This window comes from Mandrillus leucophaeus, unplaced genomic scaffold (assembly GCF_000951045.1).
Source record: "Mandrillus leucophaeus isolate KB7577 unplaced genomic scaffold, Mleu.le_1.0 Scaffold336, whole genome shotgun sequence".
NCBI classification, from domain to species: domain Eukaryota; kingdom Metazoa; phylum Chordata; class Mammalia; order Primates; family Cercopithecidae; genus Mandrillus; species Mandrillus leucophaeus.
Window position 1 is genome coordinate 2,723,283 of NW_012103543.1, and position 19,710 is coordinate 2,742,992.

Genomic DNA, 19,710 nt, shown 5'->3' on the forward strand with positions numbered 1-19,710 from the left:
GAGTAGGGTAGATGACTAATAAATATTTGCTGAATACATGAATCCTTAGACATTAAGGTGCAACTGGAGTGAGAATAGCAAGGAGAATTAATTGACCCAACTCTAGGATAACATCTCATCCTAGCTGATCTAGAATAGAAGGCTGGGCCTCACTTTCACAATCTCTGATTCAGTAATTCTGAGTTAGGACCCAAGAGCTTGTATTTTTAAGAAGATCTTTAGTGAACATCATGCTTTTGGTCAAGGGACCACATTTTGACAATCACTGATATAGAAGAACACTTGGGGTTAATAACGTTTTACATCATTCAAAATTATTAGAATAATTATTGTTATTTAGAGACAGAGTCTTGCTCTGTCACCCAGACTGGAGTTCAATGGTGTGATCATGGCTCACTGCAGCCTTGAACTATTGGGCTCAGGTGATCCTCCCACTTCAGCCTCCAGAGTAACTGGCAGTAAAGGCACCTGCCATCACGCCTAATTAATTTTTGTAGTATTTGTAGAGATGGGGTTTTGTCATGTTGCCCAGGCTGGTATCAAACTTCTAGACACAAGTGATCCTCCAGCCTTAGCCTCCCTGGGTGCTGGGATTACAGATGTGAGCCACTGTGTCCAGCAAAACTATATTTTTTAAACAAGTAAATTATTTAAATTCTTTATTAAACCAATTTCTATCTCTTCTCTTTAAGAATCAGCAATGACTTATCCAAGGTTGTAATTCTTCAGAGATACTTTCTATTGGATAACTAGTCAAAATCAATATTATACCTATAATTAGGATACTAAGTCAACTTTCAAGTATCCTAGAAGTGATTATATGTAGAATGCTGCTTTTTTTTAACGGGGAAACATTTTTATTTTGATAAATATTTAAAATACTGTGCTAAAATGCACCTACAATTTATTCTCTTAACAATTTTAAGTGTACAATTCAGTTAAGTATGTTCACATTGTTGTGCAACCAATCTCCAGAATTTTTCTACCTTGCAAAATTGAAATTTTATACCCATTAAACAGTAACTCACCATTTCTCCCTCTCTGAGCTCCTGACAGCTACCATTCTACTTTCGGTTTTTATGAATTTGACCAATCTAGATACTTGGTAAAATTGGAATTATACAGTATTTTTCTTTTTGCATCTGGATTGCTTCACTTGGCATGATGTTCTCCTAGTTCATTCATGTGAACCACGTAGCACGGTTCTTTTTAAAACTTAATAAGGTTCCATCATATGTATACACATTTTGCTTGTCTTTTCATGCATTGATGGACATATGGGTTAATTCCACCTTTTGGCTATTACGAATAATGCTATTATGAACACGAGTGTACTAATGTCTTGTGGGGATCTTGCTTTTAATTCTTTTGGCAATGTATCCTGAAGTGAGATCGCCGGATCATATGGTAATTCTATTCTTCGGTTTTTGAGGAAACTGCCATACTCTTTCCTACAGGGGCTGCACCATTTTACATTCCCACTAACAGTGCACAAGGGCTCTAATCACTCTGTATCCTAGCCAATATTTATACCCTGCACTTTTTAATAGTAGTCATAGAAAAGGGTGTGAGGTGATATCTCACTGTGGTTTTGATGTGCATTTTCCCGGTGATTAGTGAAGTACGATGCTATTTTGTTGTTGTTGTTGAGATGTAGTCTCGCTCTGTCGCCCAGGCTGGAGTGCAGTGTCGCGATCTCAGCTCACTGCAAGCTCCGCCTCCCAGGTTCACGCCATTCTCCTGCCTCAGCCTCCTGAGTAGCTGGGACTGCAGACGCCCGCCACCACGCCCAGCTACTTTTTTGCATTTTTAGTAGAGAAGGGGTTTCATTATGTTAGCCAGGATGATCTTGATTTCCTGACCTCGTGATCCGCCTGCCTCGGCCTCTCAAAGTGCTGGGATTACAGGCGTGAGCCACCGCGCCAGACTGTACAATGCTATTTTTAAACTGGGTTCTGACTCAGTACAGGAGTCCTGTAGGCCAGAGAACACATCAGGGCAGGGCCACCATCAACCAGACCTGACTTGTCTCACGTGGGTCCTCGCGATTTCTAAAGGTTTCCACATTGTGTGATGCACATAACACCAAGCCCCCTATCTCCCATTTCCCTGAGGATTCCTTTCCTAAGTTTTATTTCCTCACAATTCACTCATTAGCAGTATTTCATCCCTTATGATTCAAATCAAAATGTTCTTTTAATTTTAGATTCTAGAATGACCTAGAAGATTTTTCTTCTGTGGTCTCAGATCACTTCACTTATAGCCTCGTTTTATTTGGTCTCTTCTAGCTGTCATTTCCATCCATGTCTCCCTCAGTTGATACTACACAATTTTAAGTAGGATACAGGTATTTCTCTTCTTTCATTCTTCCAGAGTTCTATAGGTTGCTGGGTACATAGTTGAAGACAAATAGGTGTTTTAACATTTGTTACATGGTATATATTAGTGTTATACAAACCAGACATCCTAAAATTTTATTAGCTGATCTTCATGGATCCTGAGTACTGTACCCAAAATTGTACCTTATTTAATCTGAATAAAAATGGAATCAGACTATTATAAAGGATAACCTAGTTTGGTAGACTAATTCCATTCAACCTGGGAACCTTTATTATTAATGTAAAATGGAGTAAAGTTAAATATGATGAATCATTTTTTATTGTTATACCTTTGCTACCTATGTTTTATTTTTGTAAATGACTTCCTCAAACCCAGAACAGAGTCAGATTACTACATTATTTTAAAATGCAGTATGCATTTGTTGGGCATTCAGTGTTTCTTTTCTTGCTGTTACACTCGCCATCTTTACAGCATGCAAAGACGGCTATTCAAATAACATCCCTCCTGATATATCCAGGTCACAAAATAATATTTTCTCTAAGACAAACATCACATTATTATAAACTAAGTGCCAGAATATAAGAGCTATTCTAACATTGCATTCTAAAATAATTGCTTTGAATCCCAAGTGCTTAGAGAACAAGTAAATGTATCTGCCTATAATTTTCAATCAGTCACTCGATTGTTCAGAGAAGTAGTTGACAGTATAAGTACCCTGTATGTATTTTATTCAGAGGAGGGGAGAAAACAGAAAATTTGAGGCTAAGGTAGGCTGACAGGTTGATTGAGAACACCAGGGACCTTCTGCTTTTCAAACATAATTGCGACGGCTCTATTATGTAATAGCACAATGATTTTCAAAGATTATAATAAACACATGCAGTAGCAAAAATAAATAAATAAATAAAATTTAAAAACCTTCCCAGCATTCTTACCTGGAGGCAGATCCTGTATTTTGGGAATGTAAAAGCACTCCCTGAAGTGCCTCAGTTTATCTAACTCATCTAGGTGGAGAGCGACCCTCTCATCCGTTGGGTGGCATTTGAGTTCAGTCGCAATGCGCTGCACTGTGACAGCCGGCAGCTCAAGAGGTGAAGGCTCCATTACAAGTTGTTCTCTAAAACTGAAAGAGAATAACAAAACATAATGTAGCCACCATAATTTTCCTGCAGAAAATGAGCCCTTTAGGTAATACACCTTTTGTTTTCACGAAGACTCCCCTTTTCCCAACCTCAGGAATAATATACTTAACCAACCAGCGTTAAACCCCGTGAATGAGTTTTTCTCATATATAAAAAGAAGGAAATAAGTCCGGTGTCGTGGCTCACGCCTGTAATCCCAGCACTTTGGGAGGCCGAGGTGGGCGGATCACTTGAGGTCAGGAGTTTGAGACCAGTCTGGTCAACATGGTGAAACTTCATCTCTACTAAAAAAATACAAAAATTAGCTGGCCGTGGTGGCAGGCACCTGTAATCCCAGCTACTCGGGAGGCTGAGGCAGGAGAATTGATTGCACCCAGGAGGCGGAGGTTGTAGTGAACTGGGATTGTACTACCGCACGCCAGCCTGGGTAACAGAGCAAGACTCTGTCTCAAAAAACAAACCAAAAAGGAAAAAAAAAAGAAAAAGAAAAGAGAAACAAAATAATAGTAACTTAGAAATAATGAAATGATTAAATTAGATAATAGTGCTCAGGACAGAGTAAGTTCCCAGTAAATGTTAGCTCATTCCATTCTTCTTATCTAGAAACATGTACCACACGTGTGGCTTCCAAATATATATAACGTCATCACCTTTTCCTCTAGGTATCTTATGAGGAGATAATGGTAAGGACGATCTTTGTCAAAGTGTAAAAAAGCAGCATCCCACTTAGCTTGTCCTTCTCCAGATCCCAGTTCCACTGTTCCACTCCCAATTGTTCTTGGATCATGGTTTTAAAACTATGGACATATTGAACCTGAACAAAATCCTGTTTTGTGAGTGAAAATCATATTCATGGAAAATGTAACTTTACTTAAAATGTTAGTATTTTGTTCATATGAATACCAAAGAGATTCATCCACCTGTTGCTGTTAATAATTATAAATTTTTTCTGTTTCAACACCATATGTATTATCTTAGAACAAACGGGACTGTTTGATGTTTCTTGAAACCACACTGTATTCTGTTTAATCATCATGCGACATTTCCCACTTTCTGGAAAAGGATAAATGACAATGGAGATTTAATCACATATGTTTTAAACTTCACCTAAGCTTGTTTGTTTGTTTATATTTCTCCTAAGTTTGGTTTTTTAAAATTGAACAAAATGATATTGCAGGAAATAAAATTTCTTTGGGCTAGATTTACATATAGTTTTGCTGATTTCATTTAATTTATGCATTTATTTACTCTTTCAACCAATATTTATTTGGTACCTATTATGTGGCTCCCAGCACTGGCAGGACAGCATTGTATGAGAGAGTGCATAAGTGCCAACCCTTATACAGTTTAATTTTAGCAGAAGAATAGAAAAACAATGTAGTTTCAGATTTAAGAGCTATGAGGAAACAGCAGAGTAATGGGACAGAGTGACTGGAGTGTGGAAGAGCTACCTTAAAGGGTCTTGTTTATCTTTCTGAGAAAGTGATAGATGTGCATTTCTACATCATGTCAAGACCTGGACCTGGAGGAAGCTGGCAACAAGTGCAAAGGTCCTGGGGTGGAAATGGGCTTGGCTTGTTCACCTAAATGCATTAGGGAGGGAAAAAGAGGGAAGGAGGAATGACAAACTGTGATATGCAAAAAGCAAAGGCAGAAGGTAGTCACAAAGAAATTTGGGAGCCAGAAAGAAATTTGAAATTTTATAAGTTTAATGGGAAACCATTGGGGAGTTTTGAGTAGAAAAGTAATGTGATATAATTTTACATTAAATAATAATCACTTTGCTGCATTATGAGTTATTAAAACAATGAGATACCATCTCACACCAGTTAGAATGGCAATCATTAAAAAGTCAGGAAACAACAGGTGCTGGAGAGGATGTGGAGAAACAGGAATGCTTTTACACTGTTGGTGGGAGTGTAAACTAATTCAACCATTGTGGAAGACAGTGTGGTGATTCTTCAAGGATCTAGAACCAGAAATACCATTTGACCCAGCCATCCCATTACGGGGTATATATCCAAAGGATTATAAATCATGCTACTATAAAGGCACATGCACATGTATGTTTATTGCAGCACTATTCACAATAGCAAAGACTTGGAACCAACCCAAATGTCCATCAATGATAGACTGGATTAAGAAAATGTGGCACATATACACCATGGAATACTATGCAGCCATAAAAAAGGATGAGTTCGTGCCCTTTGTAGTGACATGGATGAAGCTGGAAACCATCATTCTGAGAAAACTATTGCAAGGACAGAAAACCAAACACCGCATGTTCTCATTCATAGGTGGGAATTGAACAATGAGAACACTTGGACACAGGGTGGAGAACATCACACACCGGGGCCTGTCGTGGAGTGAGGGGATGGGGGAGGGATAGCATTAGGAGATATACCTAATGTAATGACGAGTTAATGAGTGCAGCAAACCAACACGGCACATGTATACATATGTAACAAACCTGCACATTGTGCACATGTACCCTAGAACTTAAAGTATAATTAAAAAAAAATTTAAAAAAAGAGTTGAAAAGGTAGACCAATTAAGGCTAACACAGTAGTTCAGGAGATAAACGGTGGTGAATTAAATTTGGTGATGAGGGCAAAGGTAGAGGGAAGAGTGTGGATTTATGATACATTTTGGAGAAAAAGTAGATAGGACTGGTGGATAGATGATTTCTAGTGAGGACAGGTAAGGAACTTTCTTTTAGCTTTGGGGTATGGGCAAATATGTGAAATATGATGAAATAAAAATACCTGGGGAAGAAACATTTTGAGGAGGGAAATTGGAATTCAGTTTAGTGGACTGGTTGTGGTGGTTCATGCCTGTTACCCCAGCACTGGGAGGCCGAGGCAGGGGATTGCTTGGAGCCATGAGACCAGCCCGGGCAACATAGCAAGACCTCATTGCTACACACACACACACACAAAGCCAGATGTGCTGGCACTGGCACGCACCTGTGGTCCTAGCTACTGAGGAGGATGAGGTAGGAGACAAGGAGTTTGAGGTTGCAGTGAGCTAATTGCACCACTGCACTCCATCCTGGGCAACAGATCCTGGCTGTTTTTTTAAAAAAATTCTATTTAGGATATATTAAGTTTCCAATAAGTATTGAATATGCAGGTAGAAATGTCAAGCTGGTCATTGGATATTTGAGTCTATAACTTAGGGGAATATTGGATCACAAGATATGTTTAATATTTTTCAATTCAGACTGTACTTAATGCCTAGAATCCCTGGGGGCCAAAACTAACACAGAACTGAAGCTCTAGAATTCAATTCAATCTCCATTCTTCTGCCTCCCTTCCTCTTTTACCTTAACTAACATATACAGTGTTTGGTAATAAAGAGGTGCATATCTGAGTGTTACATAATGCCAGTAAAACAGACATTATTCTTGCACTCTCTATTTTCATTCTTATACTTTTTGGGCTTCTTCTTTTCTCAATTATCATGGTCTCCACTGATAAGCCATTCTTTATATTCCTAGACAAAGATACCAAGCTTCATCATTGCATGTTTTTTACTTTGATATCAGTCGTGACTCCTAACTGCTTCAATCCATGGTTCTGTACAAAAGTGTAGGATTTCAACATCGACGGATGGTGCTTTCAATATCTGACCATAAGTATTATTTGTCCTCCACATGAAATTTTCTATTTCTGTGATTTTTCTCACGCCATTTCCTTTGCCTAAAACGTTTTGCTCCCCTTCAACTTGTTTGGATTCCAGCCAACCTTCAAAGACCTAGCTCTAATGCTTTTTTGAAGAGGCCTCTTACGATGTCTCAGGCAAAAGTAGCCTGTCTTCCTCTGAACACCAATAACAATTAGGAGCACACTTATGTACTTTACTTATGAAAATAATACATTCGAAGCATATGAGAAATACATCAAATATATTGAGGAGTGAAAATGGAACCCCTAAATAAACTAGTATGAAATGCCGCAAGCTCCCCCCCACCCAAAAAAGAGAATAATACATTCTACCAGGCACTATATTTATTTGGACATATGTATGGTTAGAAAAGATAGAAAACATTTGCTATGCCTAAAACTCGATTCTAAATGGTTATGATTTCTGATGAAGGAACCTGCATTTTGAAGAGACATCACTGTGTCTCTACCACTTGGCATTATCAATTGCCTGGTCATAGTTTATTAGACCTCTGTTGGACACTTACCCACTAAAGACAACATAGTTTCATCAAAAATCTGTGAATTATTTGCTGTAAAAGATCTAACCAAACAGTGATGATGTTTAGCTGAGCATATAATCAAATTCTTTCAGGAATCTGAGTTGCGGGGTATGCTTATTCATTCAGTTAGGTACAGGAGCTGGAATTTAAAATAATCACATATAGAAGCTATTAAATGCTAGGGTCTAGGAGGAATACTGTCATAGAATGACTCACTTTTCAAAGTGAAACAGAACCACTGATTGTTAAAGCATGAAAAGCACGAAGTGATTCCAGCAACAAGTAAGAGTCACTTAGTTACACAATGGCCAGGGATTGAGCAGCAATGTCTCCTGAAAAGGTGACAGGACAAGCCCATCTTGAGGGTCACTGAATCCTTCATGAAACATGCTATGTGCAAGGCTCTAGGGGATCCATCTTCTTGGCTATTCCTAAAATTCCATGAGATGTTTTTCTGCCTTACTATCAAATTAGTCTTACTACAAACATGTTACTTATGGTAGCTGGACTGAGTTGCTGTTCTACCCTATTGAACTGAACTCCACCTGGGGGCCTGAATCATGTTTAATTTATCTTTATAGACACCTCATTTAGACAGAGTACCCCTGCTGCCAAAGTGGCAGTTCGAGAGAGTAAACAAAATTGGTTGATGAATTATTTGACATAATGACATATTACTAGGAGGACACCCTCTCTCATTCTGACCATATGAGAAAGACTTAGACAAACATTTCTAATGAAATTCAGAATCAAGAGAGTTTGCCTTATATTTGAGACTTTCTTTGGGAAGTCAGTCCTTTGAGTTCATTGGAGGTGACTTTAAACTCTAAGTGGGGTTACTTAAAGAGATTAGTTTGTTACCAACAGATTCTGAATAAATTTCAGCTTTCCTTATTTTAAAAATGATACTCATTAGCGTCATTCTATCTGTATCTTATTTAATCCTTGTAATAATCCTGAGGCATTAGAATCCTTTTCCTCCATATCAAGACGAAACCCTGGCACAGACAGAGTAGAAACAACAATGGACTAAAAGGATAGCAGAGTGCACAGTAGGGTACTTAACCATGCCTGAGATGCTGCGTCCATTGTGCTGGTCTTCGGCAAAGCCCATGAATGGAACGCACAGAGCACAATTCCTCATCGGAGCCTTGAACCTCTCACTTTATTTTTCCTTGCATGTTGCTTCCTGAAGTGTGTGTGTGTGTATGTGTGTGTATTTGTTCAGCTCATTCCCTTTTTCTTTGGCTTCTTTTTTCAGTCCTACACTCAAGCTGCAAAGGACCACAAGTTATGTATGAATTGATTGACCCCCCCCCCGGCTTTTTTTTTTTTTTTTTTTTGAGACGGTGTCTCGCTCTGTCGCCCAGGCTGGAGTGCAGTGGCCGGATCTCAGCTCACTGCAAGCTCTGCCTCCCGGGTTTACGCCATTCTCCTGCCTCAGCCTCCCGAGTAGCTGGGACTACAGGCGCCCGCCACCTCGCCCGGCTAGTTTTTTGTATTTTTTAGTAGAGACGGGGTTTCACCGTGTTAGCCAGGATGGTCTCGATCTCCTGACCTCATGATCCGCCCGTCTCGACCTCCCAAAGTGCTGAGATTACAGGCTTGAGCCACGGCGCCCGGCCGATTTACCCTTTTTAATCCATCCTTCCCAGTCCAGTTTCAGCCAGGCAAAAGTTAAAGTGGCTGGTTCCGTTCCTGGGCCTGTCACATCTGGGGTACCTTGAGATACTTCATGGGCATAGTCTTCCAAATGACAGCACCCTGCCCTACTCCACCACTGTGCACAACTTCTCATAGACTCAAATACAGTCTTTAGTTCCCAGGATAGCACAGTGCACTCACTCTAAGGATGCAATTTATTCACTCATACTAATTGCTGCTTAAGTCTGCACTCACTCCAGCAGCTAAGACAATTAGTGTTCACAAGCCATAATGTTATGCCATGTTTGGTTTGCAAATAAAGCGACATGCTCATATTTTGAAATGAAGACATTAAATCCAAACTCTTAAAACCTTCGACTTTTACATATTTTACAAATTTTCAAATTTTACATATTTAATGTTAATTTTATCAAGAGAGGTGACATACATACCATATGGTGTCAGGCAAGTCACCTAACTGCTCTGTATGTCAATTTTATTGAAAGTTAAATTTTACTTTCTTCAAAGGATTATGGTTAAACTCAAGTGACATTAGGTCCTTTATAAAAAGATAAAAGATAGTTCGTAATTTTTAAAAAATTATCAATACCTTCTGATGGACAGCACCAATGTGCCTTCAATTGAGGTTTGGAAATTGTGCTTTCACAGTTTTATTTAGACAGCTACAACTTTAAAGTAAAAAGCTTGTATAATAATTAAAAACTGATTGATTTTAAGAAAATAACAGAATTCAGAATCTCCTAGTCACCCACTGATTTAGGGCTAAATAGTTAAATAAATGACCATGAGTGTCCAATAGTTAATCTTTACACAGTTTCACATTCACGCCTGAAATAAGCAAATTGTACATAGGAGTTCAAAGTTTAGAACCTCACTTAAAAATATGTCGAGAAAGTGTGTAGTTTTTCATTAATAAAACAGGAAAAACAATATGCATATTCAGAAAGCTTCTTTAGGCATATCATTGAGAAATGGGTAACATTACTGTGTTACAAGTGTATATTTCATATCTAGAATATGAATTACTTTCTGAACACATTAATGAAATCAATACATTTGTTTCAGTGTTACTATTAAATAACACCCCATTGGTCTCAAAATAAAAGCAGAAAGGAAAAAAGAAAATCTAGTATATTTTTTAAAAGTGTATCAACTTTCTCTTCTTAGGTTTCATAAAATGAAAGGGGAAGAAACTCTGTTCAAGAATAGGCATTTTCACTTCTCTAAATAAATATTTAGTATGACTACTAGCGGCATAAGACAATTAAAGTTACCAGAAAACAGTAGACTTAACATCTGTTTAAGAATATCTTTCCCTCATTTGGAGTTTGACCTAATCTTGCCGTTTAAACTCAAATAAGAACAGGACTAACTTTGGTTTGTCAAATGTAACCACATTCAGTGCACTATGGACATCAGTTATTTTCCATTACATTGGTAAAGATCTCTTCATTTAACCCATTTCTAAAGGCGGGGCCTTTAGGAAGTTCATACCAGTTTTATTTACAAAAATAATATGAAAATAAAAGAAGAGAGCAGCAGGAAAAAAAAAAAAAAAAAACCCAACTCTAAAACACTATGACAAGGATTCTAGCTGACAGAAGTTTCATTTGGAAAAAATATGGAGTAAACATTAGGGTAGAGAGATTTTATCAGCGCCTCAAGCTTACCAGCTAGGATTCCAATGGGGTGCTTGGCTCCCAGAATCTGTCCAGGAAGCTCTCAAGAATTCCTTGCAAATGTACAGGCCAGATCTTAGAGTAAGAAATTCAAAGAACTGCTCAGACTCCACCCAGTGGAGAATTTATAAACATACTTGTACTTTACTTCCTCTCCCCTAACCAATCTGTAATCTCCAGCCACTGTCAGAAATTTAAGCAACGTGTGCTCCTGCCCCCATCTCAAATGCCAGAGCCTCCAGTGAGGGCTTCTTTCCAGAAGCAACTTTGCTCTTTAAACTCAGGTAAACACGCACTTGTCCTTTAACGATATAAATCTCTGACCCCTGAACTGATGAGTTTGTCCTAGAGCTAAATTCCAAATTTTGCCTTAATTCTTCAGTTTGAGCTCTGGATTTTTGAGACAGTACCCTCCGTTAAATACACAGAATTTTCAGTCTGATGGCCGAATCGATGACATTTAATGGGTAAACTTTTTAGTCAAAAATTTAAAATAGGCTCTCAATTCCAGAATACATTCTATTGCCTAACATGTGAATTAAAAAAAAAAAAAAAAAAAAAAACTCCTAGGTAATAAATCTGGACAGTTAACAAGACAATCAAGGAAGAAAGAAAATCTGAAGATTCAAGTGGAAACTAGCCTGGCAAACTTCATTAATGCAAATTGTTCATTTAAGTCTGTGAATTGTCTTTTGTTCTACTTTGACTACCTCTTTAGGCTTATTCTTGAGCTTGCGTCTTTTGATGAATATCCTTGTAGTTATAAAAACTAAGAGCAAAGACTTTCGATATTTGGACTAAGGATGAAGACTGTGCCCGAATAATTGAATGACTTATGCACACCTATGCTTTGTTTAGCAACCCACAACAAATCAAGTAAAGTGTCATTTAATCATTTCTATCAAGTGTTCATTGTATAACCCTGAGCAATTCACTTAACCCTTGTGGAGGCTCAGTCACCTATTTATCAAATAAACATAAAAATACCTTCTTCCCAAGATTATTGAGATGATAAAACCATGCAGGTAGAAAGCCATAGGTACCATGACACTTAAGTCAAAAGTGACATATTGTCTTTTTTTAATCTTAAGAAACCAGACAGAAAGTACTACTCTCCAGTTTCCAAGAGAGGCAGATAAAGTGCATGCAATTACTTTAATAGGAGTAATTAACCAGGGAAAAGAAAGTATATTTCACTTCATCAATCCTATCCTTGCAACAATCCTATAAAGAAAGTAGTCCACCAATTGATTGACTTAGAAGAGTAAAAATTTGAATCCATTCAGGAAAATTCAGAAGGTGTAATTTTTTTTGCATCTATTATGTGGTGTATGCCTTATGCTGTAAAAACTTTGGAAGATTACCAGGCTCTAATGTATGGGGAATGAACCAGAGGGCGAATCTGGGTCATTTTTGTGTCACTCTTTTAAAGGATTGACTATAGATTTAGAGAGACAGATATGGACATCGAGGTTTTGTTTTCACAAGATCTTGCTTCTTCTAAAATCTTACAATCATATGATTAAAAATTTCATCAAAATATTATCTTAAAAACTACTGTTTAACTCTGTCACCTTTAAAGAACTTGCTTGGAGGTCTAAGCTATACTTCTATTTCTTATGTTTTACAAATTTCTTTTTTTCTTTAAATTTGTTACATTTGAGGAATAAAAATAAAATCCTAAGCCCCTAGACTAACTGAACGGACACGCTCTTGGCCAAGGGGACCCCAGAGTAAACTTGAAAACTAAGTTTTTGGCCATGACAGTATAGGAAGTGGAACACATACCTCCTCTATCACTAACTACGATTGGACTTTCTGCCCTATGGCTAAACAGAAACCAGTCATTTCAAAAGACTCCACCAATGACATCAACCATCACCTGATGTTATCCCTCCCTTTTGTGGTTTGGAACAAAAAAAGAACACTGATGATGGAGCGTTTCCAGCTAGTCTATGGAGAATGTGCAGTAAAGGCTTTCATGTCCTCTGCTTCATATTGGGCTGAAAACTGCCCCCTCAGATTGTATTAATGCTGTCATTTTTTGAACACAGATCCCATGGAGAGGCATGAAACTCCATTGTGCATGCACACTTTTCTCCTTTCATAAACATTCATGGCTCCCTCTATAGCTTATTGAATATGTATATTCAGCTACCCTGCTCAACATAAATTTCTGTATCCTTTGCCCCTCCCTCAAAATGTCTGTTTCCAGTTTCTGACCAGAGGCTACGCTTTTCAGAGGTCAGAACTGCCACCCTGGAGGCTGCAGCCCTTTATGTGAAATGAAGTTCTCCCTTCCAAACGTACAAACCTGTCATTCTTCAGTTGACATCTTCATTCATTCAAGAAAAATATTAAGCATATTCTTTGTACCAAGCACAAAGTGAAATGCCAGGGATGTAATGGGGAGCAAAACTTGTATAATAACATAGGCCCCTAAATACAGAAGGGAATTGTGAGAGAACAAGTCATGGGGGGTCGGGGGTGAAAGCAAGACCCACTGCAGGGCCAGCAGTGGAGGTTAAACAGAGAACAGTGTGAGCTACCATTCCTTCCTTTTGGAAACAGAAAGAAAAAAAAGTGTTGCCAAAATAAGCTGTTCTACAATTCCCAGTTGTCTATTAATTTCCAGGTATGCCATCCTGCTGATAACATGATATGTTTCTGAGAGGAAAAGACTGATTTTATCCTCCTTAGAGCTCTACCTAGGTATGGAGCTAAATAAATATCTATTAAATTGGTTAATTTGTTTTATTTTTTTAAATTAAGATTTAGTTTATTTTATAAAAATTGATTATTGGAAATATGGGGAAGTTTTTTCATCTCAAAAGGTAATCTTGAACTATTAACTTTATTCTTATTCTTCAGGGCCTTTTTGCCATAGTTAGGCCAGTACCTAGCATTTAGTAGACTAAAATGGGTGCTTGCTGGATCATTACCAAAATTAAATTCAGAGCAGCAAACTCTTTCTGTAAGAATCCACGGCTGTACTACCAGTCTGATCATAACACTCTAATGCTTGGTGCTCAGTATGTGAAATGAGCAACGTGATTAAAGACAGGGACAAGTTAGGAAAGAACTAATAAAAAAAAAATACTGCAGTCTCAAACTTGGGTAAACAGAAAATTTCACAATACACTATTTTTCTTAGTTAAATAAAAATGCAGAGCTCACATGTGACTTCTTAGGAGGAAAATTTACTCTGAGTCATTCATCATTGGAACTCTTCCTTCTTCTTTACACAGGGTGTTGGGAAGTTCCCAGATGGGAGGGGCCAGTTAGCTTCCTTCTCTCTGCCCTCCTGCCTCTCCTTTCCCCTCACCTCATGTATCCCAGGGCCCTGCATACCCAATCACTCTTTCCAAAATTCCCCTTGGGGATAACCAATATGACATAACAAAATCTTTCTCAAATGCTAGGTCAGGAGATTTGCCTTAAGCAATTTCTGCCAAGGAACATAGCATCTTCTCTATATGGGGAGGGGAAAGTATAAAAAACAGAGCACACACAAACTTATCTCTCCTTTCTTCTTCCCCCTCCCCTTATCTGCCCTTCCTTCCCCTCTCCTTCCTTTCCTGCTGCCACCTCCTCTTTCCCTCCTCTGGCCATCTCTCCTCTTTCTCCAATGCCCTCCTCTTGCCTTCCCTTCCTCTCTTTCTCTCTCTCCTTTTCTTTTCTCCCTTTTTCTCTCTTCCCTCCACTGCACTCTCATTTCCTCTCCCATTCTCTCCTTTCTTTTCCCTCTCCCTCACTTTTACAACTGGGAAGGCAAAGCAAATTCATATGCTAATAAATCACTAGGCTATATTTAGACAATTCACTTTTTTCCTTCCCGTGAGGTACATAGTCTCGTTATTAGAAAAATTTCTCAGTAATGGGCAGGGACTTTCCTACCCTCTATATGTTGTATTTTCAGTTTTTCAGAGGAAAATGCAAGGGTTCATTATAAGCAAATGACATTTTGCCAGTTGGTGATTAAAATTTATTTAGAATCTAAAATTCCTATAACCCATTCCCTTTTTCCTAGATCAGAACTTTCCCCTCACTGTTAAACTCACAAAGGTATAGAAGGCAATCTAAATCGTGTGCTGTAGCAGGGGAACTGTAGTTGTTTTCTGTTATATGTGTTTGCAGGTCAGTTTGCTCAATTGTCTGATTGTTTACATGAGGAATTTCTGAGGTTCCTGTAAAACACGAAAAACCCAAAGTGAGTTGAGTCATATTGACATCACTGACCGCATAACAACATCATTGATGTCATGATGACTCTGTAAAATGGGAGCAGGCATTACAAAATCTCCATCTAAAGACAAAGCTTTCATATACCGGGTTTTTTTTTTTTTTCTATAGTACAAGGTACAATGTACATGCCCTCTTTTACCATAACAACTCACAACAGAAATTTTTTTTTCTTAATATTAAAAATGACTATCAACAGGGGTAGTATAAAGCTGATGTTTGGAGATGTCACTTCCAGATCCTCTTCTGGGATTTGTCCTTTCTTCCTATGTTTGTCTGGCAAAGTGTTTTCTAGTGTCACTAATAAATGCTGTAACAGTTCTCATTTTGGAAGTGTCCAGTATCCGTCCACCATTTCGCCAGTCGTTTGAAACTTCTCATAGCTTATAGTATGACAGACACCAAAATATAGCAAATTCCTAAATTGTCTTAACCCCACATTGCAGGCAGGGGAAAAGAGTTCACTAGACTAGGATCTGAAGAATGGTGCAGTATGTCCCCAAAAACCAAAGAAAAGTGCTACTAAGGGGCTCTGAATCTAGACAAGGAAGATGCAGATTATTAGATAAGAGGAAGAACTAGCAAGAAACAGAAAAGGACAAATGCATTTGAAATTTTAACTTGTATTCATGTAAGAAAATAGTATCCTCTATAGAAGTATTTTTGTAATTTAGAGGAAAAATATAATTAGTTAGCAAAAGGCAAATTTTCGAAACCAACCAAATAAGAGAAACAGTTGAAGAAAACAATTCCTTTAGAGGAGATTAAAAATGCGTTTAAAGAGATATTGTATAAAAGGAAACATCCCCATTGCCAGGAAGTACAGAAAAAAATAGAAGGCACACATTACTTTTGAAAAGTTTTGCATATGAATTCTAGCACAGCATTAAAGATTAGGAGAGTCTCATGTTATTCAAACTATTCCAGATCATACAAAAAGATGAGCTTTCCTATTCATTTTCTGAAGTTATGCTAATTTCAGTTCCAAAACTTGATAAGAATAGGAGTGTAAGCTGCAAAGTACTGTTTCAATTAAAAAAAAAAGTTGATAAGGAATTGTATCACATGTATTTTCATCAGAGCTAATTATTATTATTTATTTCAGATAAACAGGTTTTATTTTCACCTTGAAAGAGTCTAGCTTTTTTTTTTTTTTTTTTTTTTTTTTTTTTTTTTTTTTTTTTTTTTTTTTTTTTTTTTTTGAGACAGAGTCTTGCTCAGTTGTCCAGGCTGGAGTGCAGTGGCGCAATCTCACTGCAAGCTCTGCCTCCCAAGTTCACACCATTCTCTCTCCTCAGCCTCCTGAGCAACTGGGACTACAAGCACCCACCACCCTGCCCAGCTAATTTTGTTTTTGTATTTTTAGTAGAGATGGGGTTTCACTGTGTTAGCCAGGATGGTCTCGATCTCCTGACCTCGTGATCAGCACGCCCTGGCCTCCCAAAGTGGAAAGAGTCTATACTTAAATTGTTTTGTAAAAAGATTATACAAAGTTTAAATAATCCTGCAAACATACAAAGTAAACAACCAAGTATATGTGCAATAGCTTTGAGCAATATCACTCATAATTACATAACAGTAATAATTCTTTTTATTCAGGATATACTAATACTGTCTAAAATAAATTACAACTTTTCCCTACTACATTGTTTTACCATATTTTGTTGTTTTACATGGTGTTTAACTGTATTTTCCTTTTTCAGCTTATTGCCAATTAAAAAATGTTTATTCTTTTTTATAGATTTTATTCTATTCCATTGTGCAATTTTAGGTTCATAGCAAAACTGGGAAGAAAGTACAGTGAGATCCCTGTATCCCCTTACCCTCAACTTATTTATTTATGTTTTCTTTTTCTTTTTGAGACAAGGACTCATTCTGCTGCCCAGGCTAGAATGCAGTGGTGTAATCATGGCTCACTGAAACCTCCACATCCTGGGCTCGAGTGATCCTCCCATCTGAACCTCCCCTATTAGCTGGAATCACAGGTGCGCACCACCACTACAAACAATAATTTTTGTATTGTTTGTAGAGACGGATTTTCACCATGTTGCCCAGGCTAATCTCAAACTCCTGAACTCGAGCGATCTGCCCACCTTGGCCTCCCAAAGTGCCAGGATTACAGATATGAGACACTGTGTGGTCTCCTTAACTTATTTTTTTAACATTTTTCTTTCCAATCAAGTTGCTTGTCTCTTCCACTTTTGCCCAATTTGTTTCTTATATTTTCTTTGTATTATTTCAATATTGATTCATTTTTAACTCTTTTTTATTCCTTTTATTTCTTTCCCTAGTTTATTTCATAACTCACCTTTATGCTTATTTCTACTTTACTGATGTCAGTATTAATTATTTTAAATTGTTTTCTGTTACACAGTTTTACCTTTTTCTTATATTATGCTATTTACTCCTTATTTTACTCAACTTCTTAGTTTCTTGCATTCTGTTCTTTCACTTTATCTCATTGGTTTAATTTCATAATTCTAATTATTTCCTGGTTATTTTAACATTCATTATTAAGAAATTGTTATTGTTTTTAATTTAAAATATGGCCTTTATATGGTATATGAAAAACAATTCAGTATGGATGGCCCCAAGGACAAAGAGTCTGTACCATGGAAAGCTGGCCTTTCAGTTTTCTATCAAACTTCCCAGGAACAGCAGTTTGCAACCTCCTCTTTGCCGAAACACACCAAAGGGAGCAGGATCATTGACTCTCAGTAGTTCTCAGCTGTGATGCAGTAAAGCATTTCAAAACCTCTAGCTGAATGCTAAGACAAAGGAAACATAACTTTGGTTCATATTCCTGTTGCATTATTTGTAATAGAACATTTTGTATCCTGAGTAATATCAGTTCTATTTGTTAGAAATATTTTCTTCCAACTTATAAATGTTATGCTACGTTAAACTGTTTCTTCGCTGTAACTGCAGGCTTCTCATTCTGCAAAGGCTGAAAGATCTCCCCCTGCATTCGTTTCATGGGCATCTCTAGCTACTTGGCCCCATGGACACTTCAGGCTCTTCAGTGGCTTCAGAGATCCCTAGTTTCCAGGTTTGATGATCCTGCCTCATTCCTAAACTTCCTAAATAAAGACAAAAGACAAATGACAAACTGGGAAAAAGTACTGGAATATATAGTGTATACATCAGTTAATGTTCTTAATAGATAAAACTATTATTATTTATTTTCATTTTACTCAATAAAATATTCTCATTTGTTCATGTTATACTTTTTGCCATGAATTTAATTTTTATCTTAATATAGGAAAATCTGTTTTTGTTGATATTTTTCTTGTATATTTTCTTTGATTTCCTCTTTTTCAACATCTTTTGTGTCATTTTATTTAGTTTTTTTAAAGGCATATACATAAATAAATATCTACATACCACTTTACATTTATATCGATTCTGCCACTGTGTTTCAGCCTGTGCAACAGAACAAGACCCTGTCTCTATGAACAACAAAACAAAACAAAACAAACAAAAAACAATTCCTCTCATACAGGACCCCTGTATCTTCATTGTGCTTGAGAAATGGACCTTTGGACTCACTGCACTGACACAGGCTGAATGCAATAGTAGGTTAATGTCTTACTGACACCAATAAGTAGCTAAGCAGGATACTCTAGATTTTTCATTAATGAAAAGACATGAATATAGAGTAAAAAAATAATCAGCAAGAAGACATAGGCAAAAGAAATTGCTTTCTAATTTTCTCTTACCCATGACTTTTCACAAAAACATAGAATCATAAATTCTACTGGGTTTTTAACAGAAAACACGGAGTCTTCACTTGGACCAGTGACTGTCTACTCCTTCCTTCTATAGCATTCCCCCTCCCGCTGCATGTCTCAGTCTAACTGGTCATTGATAGTGGCAGGAGACAGACAAATTCTTAGGTAGACAGGGTTGGGTTCCTGGTAAAACCCAGCCTTCAAATCAAAGACAATTTAAAGCCTGAAAACCGAGCTGCTGCCTCCAGATAGAGTCTACGACTGGAGTAAGAACTTCTATTCCTGTTTGCCCACTTTTTCCCTGATTGGTCCTCTCTGAATAATACTTTTTTTTTTTTTTTTTTTGAGACGACATCTCACTCTGTTGCCCAGGCTGGAGTTTAATGGTGTGGTCTTGGCTCACTGCATCCTCCACCTCCCGGGTTCAAGTGATTCTCCTGCCTCAGCCTCCCGAAGAGCTGGGATTACAAGTGTGCCACCACACACGGATAATTTTGTATTTTTAGCCAAGACGTGGTTTCACCATGTTGTTCAGGCTGGTCTTGAACTCCTCACCTCGGGTGATCCACCCGCCTTGGCCCCTCAAAGTGCTGGGATTACAGACATGATGAATAAAGCTTTTTATCCAATCAAATGTTGCCTTTTCCAAGGCTACCTACAACCTGTGCCTCCTCATTCCAAACCTATAAAAACGCCTGACTCAG

The 19,710-nt window shown here is 37.7% G+C and overlaps 1 protein-coding gene across 4 annotated transcripts in view; it reads right to left on the minus strand.

Annotated features, from left to right (window-relative positions):
• Positions 1–11,265, minus strand: part of KYNU (kynureninase) — a 173,966-nt gene extending 162,701 nt beyond the window's left edge. For 2 of the 4 annotated variants that reach the window (XM_011988709.1, XM_011988711.1), the window contains exons 1-2: positions 11,025–11,265; positions 3,276–3,463 (exon numbers count right to left, since the gene is read on the minus strand). In XM_011988709.1, the coding sequence (XP_011844099.1) occupies positions 3,276–3,444 (169 nt within the window). In that variant the 5' untranslated portion in view covers positions 3,445–3,463; positions 11,025–11,265. Of the gene's footprint in view, positions 1–3,275; positions 3,464–6,247; positions 6,401–6,892; positions 6,978–11,024 lie in introns of all 4 variants that reach the window. The other 2 variants (XM_011988710.1, XM_011988708.1) reach the window with 2 other exon arrangements.
• Between the last annotated feature and the right edge of the window lie 8,445 nt (positions 11,266–19,710).